Source organism: Colossoma macropomum, unplaced genomic scaffold (assembly GCF_904425465.1).
Source record: "Colossoma macropomum unplaced genomic scaffold, Colossoma_macropomum, whole genome shotgun sequence".
NCBI classification, from domain to species: Eukaryota; Metazoa; Chordata; class Actinopteri; order Characiformes; family Serrasalmidae; genus Colossoma; species Colossoma macropomum.
In genome coordinates this window covers 7,920,983-7,941,123 of record NW_023494789.1, presented here as the reverse complement: position 1 = coordinate 7,941,123, position 20,141 = coordinate 7,920,983, and the positions used below count along the sequence as shown (strand labels likewise).

General features: G+C 40.3%; 1 protein-coding gene across 6 annotated transcripts; it reads left to right on the top strand.

Moving 5' to 3' along the window:
- The first annotated feature begins 248 nt into the window (after window positions 1–248).
- abi2b (abl-interactor 2b) lies at window positions 249–19,705 on the top strand. Of its 6 annotated transcripts, XM_036569969.1 has the most exons (12): window positions 249–515; window positions 6,206–6,373; window positions 6,868–7,044; window positions 7,278–7,295; window positions 7,383–7,480; window positions 9,693–9,839; window positions 11,634–11,755; window positions 12,939–13,163; window positions 15,010–15,198; window positions 15,958–16,044; window positions 16,517–16,708; window positions 17,820–19,705. In XM_036569969.1, the coding sequence occupies exons 1-12, from the start codon at window positions 399–401 to the stop codon at window positions 17,993–17,995; spliced, it is 1,716 nt and encodes a 571-aa protein (XP_036425862.1). In that variant the 5' UTR covers window positions 249–398; the 3' UTR covers window positions 17,996–19,705. The 6 variants fall into 6 exon arrangements, with proteins under 6 accessions (XP_036425862.1, XP_036425860.1, XP_036425861.1 ...); XM_036569965.1 differs by lacking the exons at window positions 7,278–7,295; window positions 12,939–13,163 and having other exon boundaries at window positions 348–515; window positions 11,637–11,755; XM_036569964.1 differs by lacking the exons at window positions 7,278–7,295; window positions 12,939–13,163 and having other exon boundaries at window positions 348–515.
- The last annotated feature ends 436 nt before the right edge of the window (window positions 19,706–20,141 follow it).

Below are 20,141 nucleotides of genomic sequence, written 5' to 3'. Positions count from 1 at the left end.
ACTCAAACTCATCCCAAAAGTATTGGATGGAGCTTCATCTCCTCAGACGATGCAGTTCTACAGCCCAGTGCTGGAGAGCATTATACCCGTCCAGCCGACGCTTAGCATTGAACATACTGATCTTAGGCTGATGTGCGGCTGGCTGTTCCAGCGCTTCCCATTTTTTTGTCAATGCTTTTCTATGGAGGTTATACATGCTCTGTCAACACAGGGCGCAAAAGTAGCCGAATCCACTAATAAGAACGGGTGTCTGAACACTTTTGGAGATACAGTGTACTGTATTTCGTGAACAGGTACTACTTACATCAGAACAGGCACAGTCAGTGAGGGAGAAAGCTGCTGGGTTCCTGCGCACTTCATTGCTCACGCATCGGCGAGGCGGTGGTGAAGATGTGAAGATGGCGGAGTTACAAATGCTTTTGGAAGAGGAGATTCCCGCTGGTCGAGGCGCTTTGCTGGACAGTTACGCCAATTTAGAGCGGGTTGCGGAATACTGCGAGAGCAACTACATACAGGTAATCTGGATAAGGTGTTCGCTGCGGGCTGTGAGTTGGAGCTGTAAGCGGACCGCTCGGCTCTAATCGTTTCACTGCTGTTGTGTATAGTGGAGCGATGCAGGTAGCCGCTAAGCTAACTAGCCACGTAGCGCTGTGCTAAGCTACCTAACTCGACACTAGCGTTCCTGTTAATATTATATAACTGCACGATTATTGATCACGAAACCGTAAAGAACGTGTAATACACGTAAGTGACATATTTTCTGTTGTATTGGGAGCTTATTTTCTTATGGTTAGTTAGATAACCATTCTCTGCCAAGCTAGCTTAGCCAGCTAGCTACATCTCAGCTTACATTCCCTAAGCATTAGCTTGCCGACATTAGCCGAGCCATTTCATTGAACTAAATACAAAGATAATTGCTGGTTTATTACAAGCAATATTCACAAAACCGATGTAGCTTCGTTTGCCTCTACTTAACGTGCTCGTCAACGTTTTTTTTCGAGGCTATAAATTAGCCAGTTAACGTCAGGTTAGTTACCTTAGCTGCATCCATAGCTGTCGGTATTTGTTTCAGTTAAATCTGAGTGGCATAGTTGCACAGCGTTGAGAATTAAAGCTGGTCAGTTCAACGCAGCTGGAATAATTTTGATTAAGGCATTTTAAAATTGTTTTAGTTTTATTTTACATTAGACACCGCGTTTTTATTTTGGTGCTGGAAAACAGATCAATGCAGGTAGGGTTAGCTAATGTTATAGTTGCTATTACTGTCGCTTATTGCCCCTCCGGCATAAGGTCTTAGCTAGGATTCACTGTGGAAACTAAAGAGTTCAGAGCTTCTCTGTGTTTTTTGCCTACAAACTATTTTTGGAAATGTGCACAGAAGACTCGTGGTTTTGCACACACCACTAGCTAAATAGGTGGCCACCCAGGGGCTTCATAACACTTTTAAAGGGCATTCTTGGCTAAAACGAGCATTTATCATTTGTCAGGTCATGCAGTGTGCTGTAGCACAGCCTTGTATTCCTCAGTCTTCTCGAATGGACAGAATTCATGATTTTGAATGATTGTTGTGTTGTCCTGCGTCTCACTACAACACTCTACTGCGTTACGCATATACGTCATACAACCGCTGGGAATCCCCCCACAGCTATAAAGCAATTCATTGATGTAGAGGTTAATAAATACATCTCTGAAATAGAGAAATAGCTTTTTTCCTTCTGCATTAGCCAGCTGGTGGGGGACAAAACCACTTCAAACTCCTGCCCTCATTTATCTTCCCCTAAAGCAGTGGCAGCTTTGCAACAGTTCCTCCCACCTTCAAGATGCATCATCAGAAGGGGGGTTTTCTAGTCTTTAAAGTGAAGATCTCCAGAGACTATTGCAGAACTGCTGTTGAATGCAAGCAGACGTCTTTACAATGTGTATTCTTGCTTAAATTTTCTATTTTGGCTGGAGTGCCCTTTTAACATTGTATTCCGGGCACAGATGGCTTTAACAAGTAGTGTGTATATGTGTATATATATATATATATATATATATATATATATATATATATATATATATTATATAATAAATAATATATTATATTATATAGTATATTGCTGCATATTTTGACCTTACAAATGTATAGATGAATCCTCAATGGATCATTAAAATGGTTAAAATTATTGCCTGCATTATTTTTATTTTTATTGTTGGAACCTGTGAATGTCTGTCATTCAAACACTCACTGAGATTAGTCAGGATGCTCACAGCACTTAATGAAACTTGATGATTTGAGAGCTACTTTGCAGCTGTTTGCCATGTCGCTACTGCAGTAGCCATTATCGTGATAACGTGTAACGTACAGTCTATTATATAGCCCGAATAATGAGTCCTCTCTAGCAGCGCTGTGACTGCTGTTGATCAGGATGGTGTTATATTAGAACTGTCCGTGGGCACTGCAGCCCAGAGCTGAAGACAATCTGATGGATCTGTCTTAATCGAATAGCCTGATAAGGGAAAAAGCAATCTGTGATTTTAAACGTGTCTAGCAGCTTAGGCCTATCATCTGTGTTTAAGGAGAATCTCTTTCTCTCTGATGCAGTCAGAGTATCATTAAGTGATAATGGTGACAGATTAGCTTGTTTGGAAATTTCCTAATTTCCTGCAGGATAGACAAATATGTAAATTTGGGATGTTTTTTTGGAGGCCATGGTCCAACTTTTCAAAGCTCCACAGATGCCATATTGCGCTAGATATAGGGATCGCTCCGAAACTGAGTGAGTCATTTCACATTTTTTTTGGCTTCTGCGTGGTCTCTTTCTTCTTGAACCGGTTTTAGCTCCAGAGTTCAGTGTTATTTTTTGCTTGTGTGTGGTTTGTGGTCATGGCTTGGCTGAAACTCAGTATTTCCTCTCTTAACCACTTCCTCACCTGTTGAGATTGAGTTTCTTGGAAACCAGAGTAAGAGGTTTTGCATAATAAAAGTCCTGAATGCTCAGTCATTATGATTTCTCTGATGCGGTATTGTTACATGATATTATTTAAGGAACTGGTTGTTGGTAGATCTGTTCCACTTTCACGTTGATACAGTATTTGTTTGGCAGAAGATTTCTATCTAATGTCTGTCTATCAGTGTTGATTACTGGCTGTGTATTTAGAATAAACTTTTTGGTAGAGGAGATACTATCATTTGTTGGTGGTCCAGATCCAGGGGTTTGTCTTACAAATCAAGTTCCTGAGCTTTTGTGTTAACCCAGGTTTAGATAAGCTTTGAAAGTGGGATGTTTTTGATTAACAGTCAATCACATAAAACATGAGGAGGAGTCAGGAGACTTATTTTAAAAGGAAAAGAAGTCATACTAAAGATGTAGAGGGGAAAGCACTTATAATGGTAATGTTATTACCAATTATTGGTGCAGTAATTGCCCTCTATTATTAACTCTTTAACCCTTTAATGTTCTGCTCAGCCATTTGGTAGAGCACATTTTGAGTAACTATATAAACCACAAAGTGCCGTCTCGGCCATTTAGTAGACGTGAATATTTTAAAAACTGTGGGGTCAAAAAAACGAAAAAAAAAACCCACCAGTTGTTTTTATTATTTCCCCAAATCCCATTGCTTTTTTCTTGGTGAGGACATTTAAAGGGTAAAAAAAGTTTTCATAAATAAGATGTGCAAATGTGAAGAACCTTATTAAAGTTAAAAGTCAGTGTCAGTTTGAAATCAGCACATTGCATTTCTGAGTGAAACATTGTATCAGGGAGGATCTGTCTGCTTAGCTTTCTCTTGACAATAGATAGCGGTTGGTGGGAGAGGGAGGTGAAACATATTATTGGTTATTGTTATTGTTCCCTGCCTGGTGGTTCATGGTGATGTAATCAAAACTCAGAAGAAAATTTGGTAGAAAGTTGTGGGGAAACAGAAATTTTGTATTTTAAATCGTGTGGTCAGTCATGCTCGATATAACCAGAGCACAAAAAGATACATTTTCGCATCAGGTTACACGCCATCTGAAGGTTCTGTGTTAATTCAGGATTTTTCCTAGAACCGTATGTTAAAGCCCTCATTGTTAAGAGTCTGTTGGGGTCAGATCAGACGTTTTGTGTGACTGGACGTCTGGCCTGTCAGGGACCTGGCATTAACCTGCGTCATGGGTGATCTGATCATACATGCCCAGCGCCACCTTCATTGGTGTCTTCTTTCCTCAACTCTTGTCAAACAAGGACTCATGGCACCTTTTTGTCTGACAGCAAATGCAGTGAGAGACTGACACAGAAATCCAGTCATAAGCACTGGAGATGTATTTGAGACTCTTTTCGTCTTGCTGTCCGTTTGTGATCAGATCAGTGAAGACTGATGTCAACACCAACTGTAAACAGAGCCAGAGACCACCAGATGGGAGGAGTTGGCTTTTGAGTCAAGACGATTAAAGATTCGGGCTGTGTTCAAAACCCCCACATGACCATAATTAAATAGTATGTCAAAATAGTACGCAACTGTAAGGAGTGCATTAATTAGGAGGGTGTAGTGCAGGATATGGCTTTGGACGCAGCCTCAGTGACTTTTAATACAAACTGCAGACTGGTCTTTTCATCCTACTGCACACAGGAACGCTCAAGTGTAGTTGAATGTGCCTGTCTGAACACTTTATAACTAAGCTTGGACGAATGTAAATTTAGACAAATGATTATCCTCCTCAGAGTTATCACAATATATGTTATCATGATCCACATTAAGCTGAAAAGTGTGTCATGTGAGTGATACTAAGCCTTATTATATAGTTTCTTATTTTCCCTGATGGTAATATCAGGGATATATTGTTTTTTGCCTGTTCATCTGCTTGGAAAAATATTGCTGATGCAGTGACACTCTTAAATTCTGACTTAGTAAGTTTCTCTGGAACAGAGCATTTCACATCAAACTGCTTTGAATGACTCTGTTTGCATCCTAACGATTTAATTACACAGAAATTATAGAGAAATCTGTATAATTCCCCATTAATTTGTTGGTAATTTAATTGTATAATGAATAAGTGCTTTCTTTTCGATTGTATACAGTTTTAAACTTGCAGTAGATCAGAATGATTGTGCATATGATGGTTAAGTAGAACAGAAAACAGTATAATTATAATTTGAATTTAAATGATCAGTGATCAGCCCAAGGCTATTTATGCTGTATTTAAGGTTGTTATAGTAAAGTATGAGGCATGAAGAACAACATTTAATGATCTTTCTCAGATGGCTGTTTCTGCCTATTATAAATGTGCTCCATTTTCAAATATACAGGCTAATGTCTATTTTTAATAGACAGATAAAGTAGTGCCATCAATCCAATTAAACAGATATAATGATGCTTTCTTTATGATCAAACATGCAGTTGGGAAGTGTTTGTAAGTACTGACAGTGTCTGATATACTCAGAAAAGCTTATAGTCACATATTGTGTTGTAATTTATGACACTAACACTAAGTATTATATTGCCCAGCCCTGTTAATGCATTATATTTAGAAAGCACTGTATGGAGCATAGATAAAAAAATGTGTCTTATTTTAAAAGAGATTGTTTTCAAATCCCTACATTTGAAAACATTAAATGTAAATTATTCACCTGGCTGTTTTTAAAGCAGTACTTCACACACATACTGTCACATTTACTCACTCACACACACACATTCACACCCTCCCTCTGTCCCTTCCTCTTGTTTTTTTGGAGTCCCATTTATTGTTGAATCTTGACAGCGTTGCCATGGTTACGCTGCCTATGGATGATTGATGGTATAGCCGTCCAGTAGAGCGCACCCTGAGGTGGTTTTAATGATGGCTGCCACCACTGTGATTGGTTAATGCTGTGCCTCTCGTGCGTCGAGGAGATTAGTCATGAATGAGTGAGTGTGTGGACGAGAGGAAGGAGGGCGCGAAGCTGTTTATGATGTGTTTTTTCACCTCTTTCTTTCAGTTGCTGTTTCTGTTATGGTGGAATTCTCTGTGTTCGAGACAGACTATTTGAAAGGTAGCTAAAGTTAGACCTCTTGTTTAGGAGAGCAGAAAGAACACGTTTCAGGCTCTAGTTGGATATTTATTCCCAGCCTATCAAATAAGCACAGAAACACAGATGCACAGGATTTAGGTTCTCAGCCTCCTGGTGAACAACTGTCGTCATATACTGACTAATGTCAGTGTTTGTTTATTTCTCTCTCTGTTTATTTTCTCTTCTTATGATTTCAGTCTCCAGATAAGCAGAGAGCCTTAGAGGAGACCAAAAGCTACACCACTCAGTCTCTGGCCAGCGTCGCCTACCTGATCAACACACTAGCCAACAATGTGCTGCAGATGCTGGACATTCAGGCGTCTCAGCTACGCCGTATGGAGTCCTCCATCAACCACATCTCACAGGTATACACACAAGGGCACAAGTAACCAGGGCTACATTTAGACTGCAGGTAAAAATGGCCCAATTCTGATTCATTTTTAGGTGGTTGTTGTTAAATTGGAATTGAAACAGTCAGATTTAGTGTGTTTTTTACTGTTCACATTGAAAGAAAGAGTAAAAACAGGTAAGATTTGAGCCACTTCAGCCTGGAGTGTAAACATAGCCACAAAGTACACAGTTATTTTTTGGCATTTTGCATATTGTGGCTGTCATGACAAACATTTTATTATCCATTTAGTTTTATTTTATATATTATTTTGTCTTTATTTTATTTTTTTTTACTATTTCTGTTTCATAATGAAAAGCTAACAGAGATTACTTGAAATAAAAATGTAACATTAACATACATTAAAATTAAAGGGGTGTTCCACCAGTTTTTTTCACAATTGTTTGCATAATTTAATTATTGAGATGTAAACAGTCAATATTTTGATGTGAGATGGTTCATTCACTTTAGACGGTGGACATCCACAAAGAGAAGGTGGCCAGGCGTGAGATCGGCATCCTCACCACCAATAAGAACACCTCTCGCACGCACAAGATCATCGCGCCAGCCAATCCCGAGAGGCCTGTGCGCTACATACGCAAACCTATCGACTACAGCCTGCTGGATGATGTCGGCCACGGAGTGAAGGTAGCGCTTTTGTGTTTATAGACCGACTCATATGCATATCTGCACATTAAAGTAACAGTAACAAATACGTCACAGAGTTGTATTGTTCTTTTTCAGGCTCTAATCAGTTCGTTTCTGTTGCTTTCTGCTGCGTTACTTACTCACTGTGTGTGCTTGCCTGCTCTTTTGAACTTCTGCACACTAACAGTCTGTTTTCTCTCTTTGCCTCTTGTTTGCTTCATAACTGAGTGTAGTGGTTATTAAGGTTCAAGGTAAGCCTTAGTTTAGGCTTTTCTTTGTGTTGTATCTTTATGAATAAGATTAGTAGAACTGACGTTTGGTCATTTTCATCTCTGCAGGTTAATGCGCAGAACATGAAGGCGGGTACGACCCCACGCACAACTGCCCCGACCCAGAAACCTCCCAGCCCTCCAGGCCCAGGGAAGGGCACTATTGGGTATGTGTGTGTGTATGTATGTATATATATATATATATATATATATATATATATATATATACATATATGTATGAGTGCTTGGTTTGGATCACTGTAGTGAGTGCAGATCCATTTCAGTTTAGGCAAGGCCAGACTATCTCTTTTGTCTGCTTTTCATCAAAAAACACCTTTTTTGGAGCCCTTAACCTAACATAAATACTCCTGTGCTTACCTGTGTTCTCTCTGCCTCTCTTGCCAAGCTTATTCTGTCTTGCTCTGTTTTAATTTTGAACCTGAGGACTCGTTTCGACAGGGCAGTGTGGATATGTGCTCTTGTCTCTGAATGTGTGTGCTTTTCTCTCCCTGGGCAGGACTCTGTGGAATAGAACTTGTAACCTCTGTCGTCGAAGTGTCGATTTTGTGTGCTTGTGTTTTTAATGCCGTTGTTTGTTTCTGTTGTTCTCCCTTTACTGTGTGACCCCTCCTCATGCCCTTACACCTGCCCTCACACTGTCACCATGGTAACACAGCTGTCAGTCACCAACACCAAGCACTGTTGAACTAAGTTTCCCCAAGTTTGGTCTTTTATGAAGAGCCACATTAGAGTAAACTCAAGACTGTGGCCAAAATTGATATGACATAAATAGTCAAAGTATGTGTTTGAGTCATTTCTAGTCGTGTCCCAGTTGTACACTAAACACTAATGTTATAAGATTAAAATGTTGACAGATTATAATTTCCCAAATTGAACATGCTGCTTTTTGTACTATTCTTATTTCATTGTATGTCATTAAGGCCAAGCTGTGACCTTCTAGGCAACTGAATTTAAACAACAAATTTCACAGATCTGCAATTTATTTCTGGTTTTTGTTGTTTTTTTTTTTTCTTTGAGTCACAAAAAACACTCCCATAGAGGAGTTCTGTACTGTTTTCTAATTTTACTTGTAGATTTCACCTTAATATTGTTAGCTGGCTAGCTTACTCAGCATCTTCCAAAATCTTTTATCCCATTAGTAGTGCCTCCCTTTCTGCCTCGTGTTGCATTGTGGGACAGTAGTAGTTCCCTATGATTTCCACAAGGTGGAGAACATGGACAGAATTGTGGAATTGAGGTATTAAAGAAATAAATTCAGAAACACGTAGTGGAATTTAGAGATTTTGGGAACATTTTTAAACATATTAAATGTTATGTGTATCTTATCCAGATATGTTCACATCTGTTGTTCTTTTAGTGAACACTGTTCTTCACAGAAATCCGTTTATGTTTGTATACATCACAGTGGCCAGTGTGACAATATTTATCTTTATCATGGTAGATTTTGTCACAATATGCTTTTCTGAGTATATCATGGATATTTTCCGTACTTCTGGAACACTGACCAGTTGCATTACAAAGAGCATAATTAGTTCTGCTTAACTAGGATAATGTGTGAGGGTTGAAAAAAAAGATCATTTGTTCTCACAGTTTTTGACAGTATTCTTTATGTATCCTGATACTATTTTCATGTCACCCACCACTATATCACAGTGTGCAAGGTACATCAGTAAAGCTTCCTCTGTATTGTTCCTGTGGTCGATTAAACTTTTCTTATGTCAGTTAACAGTGGGGGCCATACTGCATATTTTTTAAAGAAAGAAAGAAAGAAAGAAAGAAAACAATAAAAGGGGGAAACACAGAGGGCCCTACAGTAGGGTCAATGCTTTTGAGTGTTTTTAACTAAGGCACTTAGGTGCATATATTATATACAATATATTATGGGTGGCAAAATGGATATAATTTTCATGATACATGACAGAATTCACAAAATTTATGGCTAAGTTGGAACAGCCAAAAAAAGACACAATAATTGCAGATTTAAATAAGACATCAAAAACTGAATAAAAAATAATTATATTTGGTATTTCACAATCTGCACAACACTAATTCCAATTAAACAGGATTAATTGTGCTGTGCTTTGTGATGAAATATGGAGTTTTTTTAGTGTTCTTTAAGTACTGAGAGTATCCATGATATACACACTTTTATCACGATATTAATAAATATTGTCATATTGTTCAGCTCTACTTTATAACCAGTTAGCATTATTGTTAGTGGTCAGTATACAATGGGACACAGCCACAGTGTTGAACTGAAGTAGGCGTGTGCCAGTGTCCTAGTGTGTAATTGGGGGGCCAGTATTACTGCCATCAGTGCCGTTAGGATGTTAAACTGTAACCCTGCCCCCTTGGCAGGCGCCACTCCCCCTACCGGACGCTCGAGCCCGTGCGTCCCCCTGTCGTCCCTAACGACTATGTGCCGAGCCCGACCCGCAACACGGCCCCGCCCCTCCAGAGCCCGGCACGCACCGCCTCCGTTAATCAGAGGACCCGCACGTACAGGTACCCACACAAACACCCACCCACACACTCACACGCACGTAATAAACACAGTACACACGATAAACACACCTGCACAGACATCCAGGCTCACACTCGCATGAAACACATGCATTTTACAGCCATTTGCATTTTGAGGCTCTTCTGAGATCATTTTCTCCTCTCTGACTACTGAAAGCAGGAGACGCGGTCCCTTCCTTCCACACCATCTTCCTCTTCCCCCATCCCTCTTTTCAGTCTGTCTCTTCACCTGTTGCTCTCTCTGGAGCTCTGTGTGTTTGTAAGCCGTCTGTCTTATGTCTTTTTGTCTCTGTCGGTGTGTCTCGGCAAAAATAACAACCACTCACTAACTTCCTCTTTCCTTCTCTCTTTGGCTTCTGCTCTTTCATCCTCGGAGCTTTTCATCTAAGTTCAAATAGCCATAGCATCCTCTAAGAAGATCTCGCTCTCTCTTGCTCTCTCTCTCTCTCTCTCGCTCGCACTCTCTCACTTGCTTGCTCTCTTTTTCTCTCTCTCTCTCTCTCTCTCTCTCACTATCTCTCTCTCTCTCTCTCTCTCTCTCCCTCTTTCTAACGCTCTTTCTTGGATCTCTCTTTTTCTCTCCGTTACTATTTCAGTCTTTTTTCTGAAAGTCTTCTTTTTCTCCTTCATCTCTTTGCTGTTTTGCATCCTGAGCCGAACAGCCAGCTTTTATTCGGAGTCTCTCAGGGGATCAAACTGAAAGGAACAGCGAGAGCAGCCTGATAATCAGGATGTCACAAAGCACACGCTCCTCAGCTTTTCATGTTTTGTCAGCATGTTGCTACAGTAGCTAAGTTTACATCCAAAGACTTTTTCTCTTAAAAATTGTTTAGCAATACCCAAATGCTGTGAAAACTTACTTTTCTTTTTTCCTGTCTTTGTTTCTTTTTTTTTTATTTTGAGAAAAGTATTTATAACTGTAAATAAGCAATGCTGTCTCAAATGCCACTGCGGTGGTGAAAACAGATTCACTGTCTTGAGACAGAAAATCCAGGGTAGATGGAACTAAGATTATAGTTAGCCAGCTAAACATGAAATCATGTTTATTACTGCCATCAGTGCTGTTAGGATGTTAAACTGTAACCCTGTAACTGAGACCCCAGGACTGAGCAGGAGATGAGAAGTTTTTAAAAGGAATGTTTCCACTTTTCAGCTCTTACAGAGAGAGATGTTCAGAAAAGACCACAGCCTTTCTAAATGGAAAGTGCTCAACAGCTCTATGTGGCACGGAAACATGATCTCTCATGCAATAGTTCAGATGGAAAAAAAAAAAAATAATACATGTTAAAAATGTTCTTATCAGTAAGTTATGAGGAAATTATGGAAGCTAAAGGTACGCAAGTTGTGATATAAAGTTACAGATAGAAACATGTTATCAAAAAAAAACTCATGGAACAGAAGATTTTTTGTAAATGACATTACATAAAGCATTTTTACTTTATGTGAAAAGTGAGTTTGATGGAAACATGCTGGGTGGCTGAAATCGCATTTTGAAATCGCAAATTTGGATGGAAGCGTAGCTGTTGACGAGGCCTGCACTGTTTTAAATGTGTAATATTGTAAAATATTTTAGCCACTCGCTCTGGACTGAATAACATTTACTAATTAGCTTCCTGGCACTGGTGAAACATCAAAAAGAATTTTTAATTTAATCCAAGCCTAGTCTTTGTTTCTTTCACTTGCATAGAAATGCAAGTAAATCAGCATCTGGTTAGCGGTGGGATTTCAAATGGCTGTGTGATTCCTTCCTTTCTCTTCCTCCCCTCTGTCTGTTAGCAGTGGCAGCAGTGGAGGCAGTCACCCCAGCAGTCGGAGCAGCAGCAGAGAGAACAGCGGCAGTGGGAGTGTCGGTGTGCCCATCGCCGTGCCAACCCCTGCCCCACCCTCCGCTTTCCCAGGTAATAACTATACCTCCTTGTGCTCACTGATCTCACAATTTTCACAACCTCCAGTGTAATATCAAATAGACACCAGGTGACCTACTGTTATTTATAAACATCGACAGAAGTTCATCACACAGCTAAAAGAAAAGTTGAAATCTTGAAGCCTGAATTTAATCTGGATTTTTGTTCATTATTTGAGATTGCTTAACACGACACATGCAATTTGTATGATGCTAATTAGTGGGGGGTAAGCCTTACCTACAAAACTAAAGAAGCCAACTTCGAACACTAGATGTGTCAGCTAAATGACTGCATTTGGATTAAGTTGTGGAAATTAGATTGTTGCTGAACTACATTACTGTGCAAAAGTCAGAGACCACTCTTCATTCATCTCAGAGATCAGATATTTCTGAGGAGATTAAATCCACAGGTGTCTCTGTCCATCCTTTCACTGTGAAAAGACAACTCAGTGCTATGAGTCTGAAAGGGTGTGTAGCTGTCAAGAAGAACCTCACTGAGAAAAGGAAACGGACAAAAAAGAAAAAATGAGCAAATCACATAAAGGAGCTACTGGAGTTTTTAAAACACTGAACTGGCCGCTCTTGAGTCCAGACCTCAGCGTCATTGAATGTGCTTGGGATTACTTGGAAAAATACAAAACATACAACCAACTTCCAAGACTGAACTTTGAAGGTGTGGAAAAAAATCCCTGTAGATTCCTTTGAAAAACTGAAAGCAAGACTCCCGAAAAGAATGGAAGTGAAGTAAATATTGAGAAAAATCATAATATAATTAGTCGTTGAGGCTTTTGTGTAGTTTTCTGTTAAATGTTTTGAGGCTGAAAAATGAATAACATAATGGCGTTTTTCACTACAGATTAAATAAATGAAGGGTGGTCTCTGACTTTTGCACAGTACTGTACCTTTTTTAGAAGTTGATCAGATTATTGCCTGGAAATCCTTCTTTATTTGTCCCTGTTTGCGAAGTCCCTGTTCTACTAATCTCTGTGTGATCTGTTATAATTTACTCACAGATTTCCTCTGTTAGTGAAAGTTACCCACGTCTGTAACTCTCTATTCCTCACCTTTCTAATTTCCTTCCATTATGCTGTCATACATATGTTTAAACCGTCTCTCCTCTTTCCTCCTCTCTTCTTCTGCTCTCTCTTTCCCTCGTTTTGCGACCCGTGCTGCAGCAGGTACAGCCCCTGCCCCCCCGAATCCCCCCAAGCTCCCTCCCAGCCTCCCAACTCCCCCAGCACCGCCTCCTCCCCCCACCCCTGAGCCTGCACCCCCTGTCCCTCCTGCCCCCGTGGCCCCTGCAGAGGCCCCCCCTGAAGTCCCCCCTCCCCCACAACTGCCCCCCACCTTGCCTGTTAATTCCACCACAAGCACTGCAGCTGCTACCAGCACCCCTGCACAAGGTGAGTTGTCCCCCCACCCCACCCCCAAAGTCACTGCGCCCCAGTCACCTCCCCCACTCAGTCTCATGCCACGGTCCCCATCCTCATTTCAGCATTTGAGTCAGATTGTTCATGTCCACCCACATGATCTGCATCACCATATTCACACCTCCGTCATGGCTCGGCTGGCTGGTTGCGTGGCTTCGGGTTCATCTCGCTTGCACTTCCTTTGGATCTTTTGTGCCCTTTTCCTCGTTTATCTTGTACTTTATAATGCTGCTTTCATGTGGTCATCGGAAAGTCCTGTTTTCTGTTTGTAAAGTTGTAATTACCATGTCTTTGCATTCAAGTGCTTTGTTGTCGGAAATATGCAGGATTTGCTATTGGGTAGGCCTGTTCGATTCCATGAAATATTCCAAAAATCAAAGCATAGGTAAGGAGATCTGGCAACATGGAAAAGTACAATATTAAGTACATAAAATACTATAATAGTATGAATATAACAAGGGATCTTGACAGATTAACTTCTAATGCTGTCACCTCAAATGTTTTTCAGGAACACAAGATCAGTTTATCATATTGACTATAAGACTTATTTGACCTTACCAAGGCAGTTCCAAGAGCTAACATTAACGAAATTAGAGACAAAAATCTGCATAATTTAATGGTTAAGATATAAACAGTCATTTGAAATGGTTTGATGTGAAAAGCTCCATATTAGAGAAACCTTCCAGGTAAGAATTGTTCACAGTGTAGTTGATGGAAACCAGACATCCAGAACGTTTCATGCCTCTAAAAACTTCCCCACAAACATTTATTAAACCGAATGGTTGTCAATACACTTTATGGTGGACGGGTGCATGCAGGGTGTTCCAAGGCAAAATAGTTCTCAGAGAAAACTTTTTTCTGGTTTACCCATGTTTTAACACTTAATAACGTATCATTAAGCTCAGAAAGCGTGGAGGCTCACTGGTGGTTTTTGACAGAAAATAAAACGGCTATATTTGTATTGTGGACACTGTGGGCCCCTGGTTCCTGTCACCACCACTGTAAAGAAATCTGAGTTGTGTTCTTTACAATAAACCATTTCACATCAAACCACACTGAACGACTGTTTACTTCTCAATGATTCAATTATGCAGGAAAAAAAAGAAATAAATGAAATTCCCATTAAAATTAGCTGACTATCAGGGCTGTACCTAGTTTTCCTCTATCAGCTTCAGAAGGTAGATATTTTAGCACCGACAAAGTTCATTATAAGCCACTTTTTTTGTTACAAAGAAAAATATAGGATTGACTCCTAACCCTGCTGTTCGGTAAGTGCATCACTAACATAAACTAGGTAGATATTCTGATCACTTTTTGGTGTCTTCAAACATTTTCCCCATCAAACAGATACAAGCAGATGTCTGTAGCGTAATTGGTGAATTGGAAAAGTAAGTTGTAAGTGTTAGAAAATAAAGAATTACACACCATCATTCACTAAAACCTTCCTTTCCTCCGTCATGATGAAAGGCTAAAGGTCAGTAATAAATCAGAAACTTGCGTATTAAAAAATTCTTAGGTTGAGAACTTAAATTTAATTCCGAGAGCACATGTAGGCAGCAAAAGTCTGTTTCTTGTCTGCTTTTTTGTGGTGTTTTGTTTTTTTTTCCCCGTGTGTATTCACATCTGCCATTTTAGGTAAATCAGTTGTGAGGGGCTGCGTCATATTTGGCTGTATTGCCCCCTTCCCTCTCTACATGCACTGTTGCATGTGTTTAGTTTATGTTTTTTGTTTTGCATTCATTTTCTGTTTTAAGATTATTGGGCATGTTTTTCCAGTGTGATTCAGTGTGTTTGATTGTTTTTATGTGCTGTCTTCCAGGAAATGGTCCTCAGTTCTACAGTATGAACCGACCAATGACGCGACAGACCACACCCTCAGTAGGAGGGTCTCTGCCCTATCGCAGGCCTTCCTCAGTCACCAATCAGCCGAATAACGCACCTCAGAACACTCACCCAAACCTGAGCCAGAACCAGCTTAACGGGGGACCACACTACAACCAAAACCAAGGTAGGCTTCAGCGCTCTGCGGTTCTAAAGCCCGTTTCATACCACATGCAGTAACCGCCCCACATGACACGCTGCGCAGTGCCGCGCGCAAAACGCTCCTATATTGATCAACGTTGACTTTCACACCGGCCGTGTGTCGCGGCCATCGCGGCAGTAACACATGCGTGAAGCGCAAAAATATGCTTTGGGTCTATTTCTGACGCGTGCCGCACACAGCATGCCAGTAGTTTCTATGCTGAGACAGTACAGATATGCAGTGTATATGCTATAATATACAATCTAGGCTAATAAACAAATCTAGTTTTAACTCTGACAGGTTGACTGAAATCCCTTGAGTAGGTAAATGTTGTGAACACAGTCATCTCCTCTTCATGTAGAGCTACATCACCTGGTAAGAAAGCCAGCAACAGTCAAGGCAGCTAGTCAAGATTTTATCGTTGATCTCTTTGTCATCTACATAAGTTTGTACAAGTAACAAACGAACAATACAGATGTTTATATCATGTGAAAAAACATACTGCAGCCGTTTGTCTCATCCGGTATGAAATGACAAGCGTCGCGGAGTGGTTCCAGATTAACGTGTGTGCCACGTCACATCTGGCCATTTCTAATGGACGTAATACTGAGCAGTCTCTCTTCCTGGGACCCACAGTCAAAGAAATGACACTGATTTTTTTTTTTCCTTCTCTCTCTCTCCATCCATACTCCTCCTTCCACCATATTTTGCTGTTTTTCCCCCACTCCCTTTTGTGCCTTTTAGCCCCCATGGCCCCTCCTCCCCCTTCAATATTACAGATCACACCTCAGCTCCCTCTGATGGGCTTTGTGGCTCGTGTTCAGGAGACCAGTAAGTCAGCAGTTTAAACTGTATGTATCTGTTTGCATGCGGGATCCCTCAGTGGTTCTTATGTATCTCATTTTAATCTATAGTTAAGATTAATATCTGGCCTTGCCATTGGGACGATACCTGGTCTTCTCAGCCACCTCCCACACACAACACACTGCACACTAACTACCACTCTTCCAAGGGAAAACCTGCTGTGTATTAGCCTGTGTCTGAATGCATGTGTATTCTAGATACATTACTTGCATGTTGCTTGCATTCTGCCTCAGGTTTTGCACAGTCAGGGTTTTGTGCATGTTAATTACAGTCTTTTCTTTCTCTGCTTCACCCCATATGAAATGGACAGCATAGTAAACTAAAGGAGAAAGGCTGATCTGCTCTGAATGTGCTAACGTGAATAAAAGCACATCCTAAACAGATCATGTCAATCAGTGCGTGTATTGATTAGCTCACCTGTGCATTCTCTTCATCCCAGTCTCAGATGCACCTCCTCCCCCACCCCCTACAGAAGAGGCGGAGTTTGTGGACACAGCCCCACCCCCACCTCCGCCAGAGGACTACGAGGATGAGGAAGGTGAAGAAGATGAAGAGTCAGCGGTGGTGGAGTACAGTGACCCCTATGCTGAGGAGGATCCACCGTGGGCCCCACGCAACTACATGGAAAAAGGTTCCACACTGACTTCTTAGTTTCTCTCTTGCTCTATTTACTTGTCATCAATCACAAAAAAGCACTTGCTTAAACCAAGACAGTAGATTTTCACCCCTTTCACTCCTAGTAAACATACAGTATTGTGTGGAAGTCAGAAAGACAAGCCTTGACTTATTACAACGGCTATTAAGTACAAGTTGTTCATTCATGTTTAACAGAAAATTACACAGAAGCTTTAATAACTAAAATTGAATGAGATTTTTCATGTTTTAGTGTGTCCACTTTTTGCCTTTAATATAGCTTCAGTTCTTTTCGGGAGACTTGCTTTGAGTTATTTTTCCATACCTCCAAAGTTCAGTCTTAGAAGTTGGTTGCATTTTCTACTTCTGGACTGTCATTTTGCATTTTTCTTTTTATTTATTTTTCCCAGTTACAGCTTCTTAACAGCAACACATCTTGTTGTCTTCTCACAGTGGAAGGATGGATGGAAACACCTGTTTCTTTTTAGATCTGACATAAGAGTGGAGCTTGATTTTCTCCTCTCTCTCAAAGATGAAGTATTTATTATCTAATGAGGACAGTTTTGGTCTTCTTGTTAGGAGTCCAATTTTCTCTTTTAATCAGTTTTTGATCTCCAGTTTTGGGAACTCCTGTCTTTTTACTTTCTCTTTTCCTAGGCAAATAGCTTATCTTATGTCTAATCTCCTCAGAAATATCTCTTGAAAACTGAACAACTTGTACTTAATAGCTGTTTTGACTGGAAACTGAATGAAGGGATATATATCTTTTGTTAAATTCAGTAAATAAACATCAATGAAGCATTAAAACATCCAGGACTTTGTTGTCTGTAGGGGATTATTTTCACTTAGATAATCAACAAACCATGTCATTTGACCAGCCCAAACTTTTACTTTGTTACGCTATAGTAAATGTATGCACTATCCTTCTTCCTGTTTCGAAATCAAATCTCGTGTTGATGTGCTGAGTGGAGACGCATTCAAGATGCATGGAAATGCCTGGCCTTAACAGCTGTACATTTCACTGTCCTCTTGTGATCATATCAATTATGACAGATGTTATAAGCAGGTCTGAACAGGGCCTCTAAATTTCGTTCTCTTTTTTCTGGCAGTGGTGGCGATCTACGATTACACACGTGACAAGGAAGACGAGCTGTCCTTCCAGGAGGGGGCGATCATTTACGTGATCAAGAAGAACGATGACGGCTGGTTCGAGGGGGTGATGAACGGCACTACGGGTCTCTTCCCTGGAAACTACGTCGAATCAATCATGCACTATGCCGACTGAGCCAGCAGGGGGTGCTATTCCTCTCACATCCAGAAATCTTCCTTCATACACCCGTACAGACACACTACACGCAAACACACTACACACACACAGACTGCAGAACATATACTGACTTGCACGTGAGATACATACACCTTTTCACAAACAGGCAACATTTTGATGGAGAAAAGTTACAAATGGATGGATGAAAGAAGTCCTGAGCAGGAATGTGCGGAGGAGAGGACAGAGTGTAATACACTGTATATTTGATCAGTGAAGGACAGTTCCTTTAAACTTGGTTTTATCCCAGCAAATGAATGGTGTTCTCTGATGTGAAAGATGTGCAGTGTTGTACATTGGGAGTGGTTGAAAGCTGTAAGATATAGACTTAAAGATATATAAGGACCATCTCATGTCTTAATTTTAATCTCATAGTATAACACTAAATGCTGACCTGTGGTGACCCCATAATGCCCCCTAACTCGCCTTTTTCCAGAGAACCGCCTGCACTCTGGAAGAATGGTGGGAATCTAATGAAGTAGAAAGGACAGCCAGCTTCTGCCACCTTCATCTCCACTCCAACAGAAAAGCAGGGCACAGCGCTTGACTGCTGAAGGGCAGAGAGGGTGATGCGTCCTCATTTTGGCCAAATGGCTACTCTACAGGCAAGAAACGATAGGCTTTTTGTTCAGTTTTGTGGACCTTAACACTACAGATAAATGGTAAGTTGTGCTTTTTAGAAGTGGTTCGTTTTCTTTTCTGGTGATTTTGTTTTCTCTATATAAAGAGATCTGTACGGGATCAGTTTGAAGTCTTTAGGCTATACCAAAGGATTCAGATGCATTTAGGTGTGGACCGTGGAGTGACAACGTGACCGAATACAACCTTAAGATTCTTAATTTTTCCGTCATTCCTTTACGTTACGTACTTTTCCATCAGAGTTTTTATTGCTGAGTTTTGCAATGATCTATATTCTTTGTATGTATGATAACACTATTGAAATTTAAGCTTGTGCCATAAAAGAAGTGTTCATAGATAGTCAGAAAAGTTTATGAAGAAGACTCTCTAAGATTCTCGCCACCGTCGTTTGTGTTCGTCAGATAAAAACAGAAGTGGTGGAATTTTTTCTTTATCGTTTTGACCAACTCAAGAAATACACTATATGTATGTTATATATTGATTTTTAAGATAATGGTAATGCGTTGGTGTATATGACTGACATAAGAACAAGAGAACACCCACTTTATCTGCAATAATGAAGGCACAGTTAGAAAGTTGTCTGCGTTCACTCGCAGAGGCTTGAAAGCACAAGTAGAAATGATACAAAGGCCTGGAAAGAGATACTTAAAGGTTGGGAAGGTTAATGTGTGAGTAAAGAAGACAAATAAAAACCAGCCCAAACTTCTGAACATTCTCACACCGATGTGGTTCATTCCACTCATTCAGAACTGTGCCAACAGCACAGACGTTTTTTTTTTCTTTTCTATGAGGTACATTGATGTCTATATGTTAGTCTGTATGTGAGGATGTGTACGTGAGAGAGAGAATGGTGTGAAATTGTTTGTGGATTATTGGTGACTGACTTGCTCGTCTGTGCAAATTTCTTTTTATTTTCGATGGAGGGTCTGTGGCAGTGTGTGAGTCTTGCATGTTGATCATTTCTGTGTTTTTGTTTTTTTTTTTTTCCTGCTGATGGAGAATAAACTGGATTTATCTAGTCTGTATACTCAAGTTCTTTGCGTATGAGAATCTCTGTTCAACAACTCAGAAGACAAAGCCTTCTGTGATCAAAACCCTCTAAATGTGGTGTCTTACGTGCCACAATTATTAGGAATGTGACCATACACTAAACCCACATTTGGATTTATAACTGGGTTCATGATTGTTTTTTCACAGTATTTTAAACAATATTAAAATGAAAAATAATGACTACAGTCATGTTGTTGCATAGCTTAGTAACAACTCTATATCTGAGAGGCAGGAGTGCTGGAGTGAGTTGCTGATTGTTTGCAAACGATCGTGTTCGAACAGTACAGCTGCAGTAGATGCTTTGACCGTGATGCACACTGTCTACATACTGCACTGTAATGTCACAGTGCATTGTTGAGACTTGAAAACTTTAGGTATTTAGGCTTTTTTTGTTGAAATATTTGTTGCTTACCGTAAG